Genomic DNA, 8,066 nt, shown 5'->3' with positions numbered 1-8,066 from the left:
CTGACAATCTGTTGAATCTGTTTGTTATGTGTTTTAACTCCTTTCTGATGTATTCACACATTTATACTATCAATTTTTATGCATATTTATACACACCAGGTTAGTGATACATGGAATACCATTCATAATGGTATGCTTATTATACTTCTTTTATATTGTGGGTTGAGGTAGTGTTTTCAATTTGCAGTTTACAATACACCCCTACTTTTGATATACCTTTTTGTACTTTGTTTTCACTTCCTTCAGTAGGTGATGCCCCTAGACCCTCTAACTTGACCTTATTAAGTGACAGTCACAAGGAACAAATCCTCATTTTCTTGTAGTGATGACTGTTCCTTGCTACTCTCTCAATACCTTTCCCAGGTTTCGGTAACAAGCAAACATTTAATGATATTGTTAATTATTAAACTGAAATTATCACCAATATCCTCAGAATTGGTCACTGTCAGCCGTCCTCAACTCAAACAAAAATTACAGCGAAAACATGGCAGAAGTCCTTTTTGAACCAAAATACCTTTTTTCTCTCTTCTTCTGTAGTCTTAATATATCCAGGATCAGTTCTGAATATTTTGTAGAAATAATAGAGAAGCCCCACCACACCAGAAAAAAAAGGAAGCTGAGAAACTGCGCCTGAAAAATGTGATCTCCAGTTAAGGAATAAGTTTTCATATTCACATATTGCTGCAAGTAAACATTTTTTCAGAAAATGTGCATGCTTCCTATCCACACCTGCTTGAGAAAGCTCACAATTAGGACAATAAAACAAAACCAACCTAAAAAAATAAAAAGGATTTAAAAAATCATGCCAGTAAAATAAGCTACTAAAATAAATAAAGGTCAATAAAACCAGATGCAACGAACATGAAGTTCAGCAAACTCCAGAGGACGACAGAGGACAAGAGGGCCTGGTGTGATGTGGTCCATGGGGTTGTGAAGAGTTGGACTCGACTATGCGACTGAACAACAACGATAGAACCAAGGTAAGTCAATAAAAATAAGATGGTGCATAAAAGCACATAAGACAAGTAGAAAGTCAAAAAGTATATTAAGAGAAGTCCTCAGGCTATGAGCAGGCCATAAACAGTAAAAGAGTTGGAAGGAACCTGTTGGTTAAAGCTTGAGTAAAGAGGACTATTTTGGCCTGAGACCCAACGGAAAGTAAGCGCAGCACCAGATGAGTGACAATGGGAAGGATTTCCAAAGGCTAGGTGTAGGGTTGCCAGCTCTGAGTTGAGAAATACCTGGAGATTTGGGTAGTGCAGCCTGGAGAGGGCAGGGTTTGGGGAGGGGAGGGACCCCAGCAGGCTACAATGCCATTGAGTCCATCCTCCAAAGCAGCCATTTTCTCCAGGGGAGCTGATCTCTGTCGTCTGGAGATCAGTTGTGAAAGCAGGAGATCTCCAGGCCCCACCTGGAGGCTCAAAAAAGCCAGAGTAGGGCTCACAGTGTGCAGATACCAAAAACCACTGTGGTAAAATTAACAATGACACACTTAATAATTCTATGAGCATCAATTTGTGAAGCTATTAATCTTAAAATATGGTTAGATAATTCAGACACAGGCAAAGCAAAGTCCAACATAATCATATCCTCGATGAGCACACCGGTTTTTACACTCATTTCACTAATCTTCCTCATGAGTAGGAAGTCTTATAAAGTTGGAAGATGTCAACCTCTTGATTCAGCTTAGTTTCTTTTTAAAAACAGTATAGCTTCTTATTTGTTTTCTTCTTAGTCAAATTCTCCTGAAAAAAGCATAATTATGAGTGGAAAAAGACATGAAGCTGAATGGAATAGTTTTGTTGTAATTGTTAACTAGAATAGTTGTTAGACTTACTTTCAGTTCCATTGCAAATACTTGATTAGGAGCAAGTCAATTACTAAATTTCTAGTCATAGCAACCAGTCCAAATTTTTTTTTTGTGGCAACAGCCCAATTAAAAAAGTTAGATTGTTATATGATTACCTACATTGTAACAGCAGCCAGAATTCTATATGCCAGCATGTGGAAAAAAGAAGACATAGTATCTAAAGAAGATATGATCTACAAATTAATGGAAACAGCTGAAATTGACAAATTAACTATATTACTGTAAAGAAGAAGAGATAACATATTTAAAGAGGTTTGGTCAAGATTCTACAAATGGATTGAGAACTGTATTGAATCTTGATTATAATAAGATTAATTCATGTAATAATGTTAGGTGCAAAGAAATAGGAGAAGAAACTCCAAATAAGATGAACGATTGTGGGATGGAAACCTGTGTGTGTTTGTATTCTGCAATTTGTGGTTTTGTTTGTTTTGTCTTGTTAAAAAAACATTAAAAATTATTAATAATAAAAAAGTTAACCTGCAATTATTTCATGGCAATTTAAGAAGCACCAAACTATTTCTAAGGCTTTACACACAGAGTGAAGTAACTTATCACTGAAATAACTGATAAAATTCACAAGATTCATCTTCTCCCTTTTGAGTCAGATTCTTCATATCTATAAGGTTCAGATAAACACCTTTCACTACTCATTTGATCATGAAGAAAAATCTCCTCTTCCCATCAATATATATGCTACATAGTTATGTCATATGTGATGAAGAATTAGGCAAAAGTTAAAGTGCATGGCAATATTATTGAAAGTATCACTGAATGATGGGATTTGCTTTTGTCTAAGTATACTATTTTGTGATCAGTCATGCAGTGTTCAGCTCTAGTAGGGGTGAAAAGAATATATAATGGGAACCTTTCCTCTCATTTACTCCATATCCCTGCGCAGCCATGAAAACCACAGGAAAAGTGTGGGTAGGAACTCATACAGATTCCATGTGTGGAAACTGCATTTTTGCAAAAGGTGGTTTAATGCCTGAAACGTAGGTCTACAATGGCATCATTTAAAATACATTTTGTAAACTGAAGTCTCAGTCAGGCAGCTATAGTATCAAATGTGATTCTTGGGAGCCAGGCAAATTATGCTTGGATATACCCCAACAGTTCACAGGAATTAATTCAGATAGCTGTATTAATGAGATCTCATTAGACAACATGCATAAAAGAAAATACCACTTCAAGCATGACGTAATATACACTGAAATATTATTTAGCCCTGAAATAGATTAAAGCTGGGTTGAAACAGTACTTACAAATGTCTCCACTGTTACGTTTTATTTTTAGAAGTGTTTTACTATCTGAAAAATAAAGCTCTCGGTGTAGTAACAAAGGAGATACAAGGCAGCAAATATAACACTTGTAGGCGAGACTCATGCAAATTTGCTTTGCAGCAAACTAGCAGTTCTGTGCCAAATGCAGAGAAACATACAGAAACGTTGCCTGTAAAACATACTTCTACTTTAATGCTTAATGCTGCAACCTATTAGTTTACTTTAAACTCATATAGAGAAGTGAATAAGCTTTCCATGGACAATGAAGGATGTTCATATATACAAGAACAAGACCTGTTTATAACATATAACAATAAAGGATATTAGGTAGGAACCAGATGAAACAGGTCACAGAAATCCAGAAGATGGAACCAAGCAAAAATGCTACTGGAAAATATTTCAGTTTGTTGAACCCTATAAACTGCCTGAAATGGAAATTTAGAAGACATTTCATTACAGCATCTGAAATACAATCCAAATAATCATTTAATGGAATGGCTTCCTGAGATTATTGTGTTCTCTTCATAAAGTAGGTTGAGGGCAGAACTGAAAGAACAATTAAACTAATTCACACATTACAATCTTCTTATACAGCAATCACTTCAGTATTGGAAATGCAAGAAATACAACATGCTACTTTTAACAATCCTGCATTTACATAATTCAGTTTAGGTACATGCTAAATGCTAAATTTTGGCTTCCCAGATTATGTGCACTGGCTATACAATAGGGATGGGCACAAACCGAACCACAAAGCAAAATTTGTGACAAATTTTGCCCTGTTTGTGGTTCCTGAAAAGAAGTTTGTGACATGTCTGCCATCATGAACTTCCACGAACTTTCAGAGGAGGTTCATGCTGTTCATGGTTTGTGCATGGGGCAGAAAAATAGGGTTTAAAGGGACTGCTTTCCCTTTCTGCTCCCGCATGAAAGCCTCAAAAACAGCTGAATGGCGGTAAGGTGCTCTCCACAGATCAGGTTTTTTGTGCTGTCTTCTGCAATCCTTTTGAAGTTTAAAGGTGCTGAAGAAGATAGCCGAAAAGAGCTGCGGGGCAGGGAGGTGCTCTCAGCTGCACAGATCTTTTCACAGTGTCTTCTGCAGTTACTTTAAACTGCAGAAGACAGCCTGAAAGAGCTGCGCCCCAAACAACTCATGGGCAGGGAGGCACTTCACGCCCATCAGCTGTTTGGTGCTGTCTTCTTCAGTCCTTTTAAACTTTAAAGGGGCTGTAAAAGACATCCAGAAATAGCTGATTGGCTCAGCTGTTTTTTTGGGCTATCTGCAAACCCCATTTAAAGGGATTGAGATCCCTTTCAAATGGGTTTGCAGGACCACAAATGGAACAAACTAGATTGGTTCATGAATGGGTGGTTAATGCCCATCCCTACTGTACAGTCACTGCAAACTAATTTATGCAGTAGCCAAATTGCTCACTCACAACGTTAATGCCAGTAGCTCACAAAGTAGGATTTTTGCTCACAAGACTCCACAGCTTGGAGGGAGCATTGGTTATGTCCAACTTTATTTGGATTGTGCCAATCCTCCAATGCTGTATACCACACCAGTAGTTTGAATAGCCACTTTCTACAATACAGATTTAACATTAATGTATACTGGTGTATACCACACCATCCAATGGTGTATACCACACCATCCTTTCTACAATACAGATTTAACATTAATGTGAATGGTAGAGCTACATACCTTGCAAATAAGGAGATGATAACACATATGAAGAGCAGCAAGCTTCCTTTCAAAAGCCAAGAATCAGAATTTAAATCCACAACATATCCTATAGCCCACATCAATATAATTGCCATCACCAGTAAAAGCAAGAACTAAGAAAAAAGAAAAGAAAAAAAATCATTGCAATGTGCTATGGAGGGAACCAAGTGGGGACAGAGAGAGAGAAAAGGATCAGCTGTGATTGTTTTAATGATCTCTGGTACAATCTTGCCTACTCATCTCAAAGCAGAACCAACCTAGCAGCAGCAGCCCCTCCACCCAGCAGTGTTTCTACAGTTAAAGACCTTTAGCCACAAATATGGCTGTTTTGTTTAAATCAACATGTGAAAGCCTTCAACCCTAGCTGCCCCATTTGCCTTGTTGGTGTTTGATAATTTCAAGGTTCAGACTATTAAGAGGGCCCCTGTTGCCCCCAAGAGTAGTTCAGAAGACAGCATTTTGCAAATGTCAGACTTATTTATTGAGAACATTTTTATGCCACCTGTCTAGGGGAGCCTGCCCAAAGCACGTTACGAAATAAAATGTAATAAAAACATAAAGCATTAAAAGGTGATTTAAATTCCAGCATTAAAAACCCTGTTAAAGCATACAATATAAACAGCTGAGCAGCTTAAAAAGAATAATACTTTTCAGGCTAAAAGCACAGTATAAAATGTTTTAAAAAGATCAACCCTTAATTAAAAAGCCTGGATAAACATAAAAGCAGAGGTCAATTTGGGGGGGGATCGCAGTTCCCCCGGGTGAGGTGCGGGGGACGGGGCATACGACAAAGCCCCGCCCCTTGCTTCCGGCCGCCCTGCTTCTGGCCCTCATTCAGCCAGGAGGAGGCAGGAGAAGAGGGAGGGTAAGTTGCTTCCTCCCCGCCTCTCCCCACCCCTGCCTGCCTGGGGCCAGGAAGGGCCTTGGCGGGGCTTCCTTACACTCCCGCCGGCCTTGCAGGTCCACCGCCGGGCCCCTGATGTCACGGGGTGTGGCATATGCTAATGAGTTATGCTAATGAGTTCCCCTAGCTCTTTTTCTACAAAACTACCCCTGCATAAAAGTCTTGCCCTGGCTCCTCAAAGAGAGCACTGTAGGTGTCACATGAGCCTCAAGGGGAAGTGCATTCCATAGGCAAAGTGAAACTACTGAAAAAGCCCTGTCTCTTGTTGATGCATGCCTCATCTCTGAGCAGGGCTTGAGAGGGAAATCTTAACTGGACAATATAGGAGCAGGTGGTTCTTCAAGGCGAACTTTAGAACTTTAAAGGTAAGAACCAGCACTTGGAATTGGGCCCAGGCGCAGATGGGTAGCCAGTGCAGATCTTTCAGCACTAGAATGATACGATCGCTGGATCCTGCACTGACAAAAGCCTGGTTGCCACATTCCAACCACTTGAAGTCTCTGAACAGTCTTCAAAGGCACTCCTGCATAGTACTCTCATGAATCTGGGTCCCCATGTCAATGTTTATATGCTGCCCCACCCCCGGACTTCAGGCTAGTTTCTGGAATGGCCTGCAGGCCTCAGAGAAGCCTCTCTCCAGGACTAAGGGCTGGGCATCCTGTACATTTTCCCTATAGAAAACTATCCTATATTTCCCAGGTATTCTCCCAGCCCAGGATTGGGCCTGGTGAAATTAGAGGGAAAAGGTAGGCTAATGGTTGCAGAAGAGGGAAGGCCTTGAGAAAGTTAATATGCCCTAACCTGGATAGCCCAGGCAAACCCGATCTTGTCAGATCTTGGAAACTAAGCAGGGCCGACCCTGGCAAGTACTTGGAAGGGCGACCTTCAAGGAATACCAGGACTGGGGACGCAGAGGAAGGTTATCAAGCCACCTCTCTGAAAACATCTTAGCCCCACCAGGGGTTGCCAGAAGTCACTATTACTTCCAGGCTCACAAGCACATACACACACACAAACACAAAATATTTACAAAAAAAAGAGAGAGAGAAAGTTAATATAAGGCTCTCCCAAGGAGAGCTGGGGGGCAGAGAGGCTGCTTTCTGCAAGAGAGGAGCCTTCACCCAAGGAGGGTGGGATTACCCTGGAAGGACCAGGTATGGAAGCACAGCTGTGAATGAATAAGGTAGCCATGTTAGGGAGGTTTTACTGTTTTCGTGCTAGCTCCTTTGGGTTGGCTCTGCTTGCTGGGAGCATGCCCAGTTTTATTTATTTATTCAATTTGTATCCCATCTTGCCAGAAAACCGGCTCAAGGCAGTGAACCTTCTACCCATTCACATCTGTTTAATTGTTGCCTCATTTTAACAAACCAGTTGTTTTACCTTACCTGGGTCCTCAAGTTTGATCATATGCCTAGAAATACCCCAGCAGCTGAGTGGTGTTGCTCAGACAGATGAGCAGGGTATGTGCGCTCTGGGGTCACCCTACTTGGAATCCCCTTAGATCACAGTGGTAACAGCCATCCTCAATGGAAAGCACAGCAGAACAACTCCATTCTCCAGGCCCTATGGAACCTAGAAAGATCCTGCAGGGTCTGGATGTCATCTGGCAGAAAGTTCCACCAGGCAGGCGCCACCATAGAAAAAACTCTTGCCCTTGTTGAGGACAGTTGAGCTATTTCTGTTCCACACCCAGGCTTCAATCTAGATTAAAATGGGTCTAGATAATCTATCTCCTCCAAGACTACCTGAAGCAGCATAGCTATCACCTTGAGCACCTTGCTCAAAAAGAAATGTTGGCCACCAGGTAGAAACTGTTTAGGTCAGCGGCATCCAGGGATGCCTTCTTCAAGAAAGATCTTACAACTGCCCAGGGGTCATTTCGTAGAAAAAGAGGTGCAGGAGCTCATTAGCATAACTTATTTGCATATGCCACACCCCCTGACATCACTGGAAGTGTGTCAGAAGGCAACACCAACCACTGAGGCTCCATTGGACTCTTTTGGATTGCTAGGTATCGGGAGACACACGCAGATCTGCCCTCACAGAGGAGGGAGAGCTTGTACCTGAATAAACCTTGGCCTTAAAGGTGCCACTGGACTGTTTTAGATTGCTATCGGGGGGTCTGCTTCTTGCTCCTTGTGGCCTGGGCTGCTGGGAGCAGGGGGCAGGGCTTGTTGCATGTGCCCGCCCCCTGGGCTCTTTACTGCCGGAGCTCTGCTCCTGTGCGCTCCTACAGGAAATGACCCCTGCAACTGCCTATTTCAAGTCACCTGGAACTACATA

At 41.4% G+C, this 8,066-nt stretch overlaps 1 protein-coding gene across 1 annotated transcript in view; it reads right to left on the bottom strand.

Moving 5' to 3' along the window:
* The window catches only part of ZDHHC13 (zinc finger, DHHC-type containing 13), a 42,951-nt gene that overhangs the window by 12,034 nt on the left and 22,851 nt on the right, over positions 1-8,066 (bottom strand). The window contains exons 8-10 of the mRNA XM_015424413.1: positions 4,859-4,992; positions 3,478-3,578; positions 515-639 (exon numbers count right to left, since the gene is read on the bottom strand). Of these exons, the coding sequence (XP_015279899.1) occupies positions 515-639; positions 3,478-3,578; positions 4,859-4,992 (360 nt within the window). The remainder of the gene's footprint in view (positions 1-514; positions 640-3,477; positions 3,579-4,858; positions 4,993-8,066) is intronic.

Source organism: Gekko japonicus, unplaced genomic scaffold (assembly GCF_001447785.1).
Source record: "Gekko japonicus isolate JY-2015 unplaced genomic scaffold, Gekko_japonicus_V1.1 scaffold26, whole genome shotgun sequence".
Classification (NCBI taxonomy): domain Eukaryota; kingdom Metazoa; phylum Chordata; class Lepidosauria; order Squamata; family Gekkonidae; genus Gekko; species Gekko japonicus.
The sequence above is the reverse complement of the archived record's forward strand: the minus strand, read 5'-3'. Positions and strand labels throughout refer to the sequence as shown.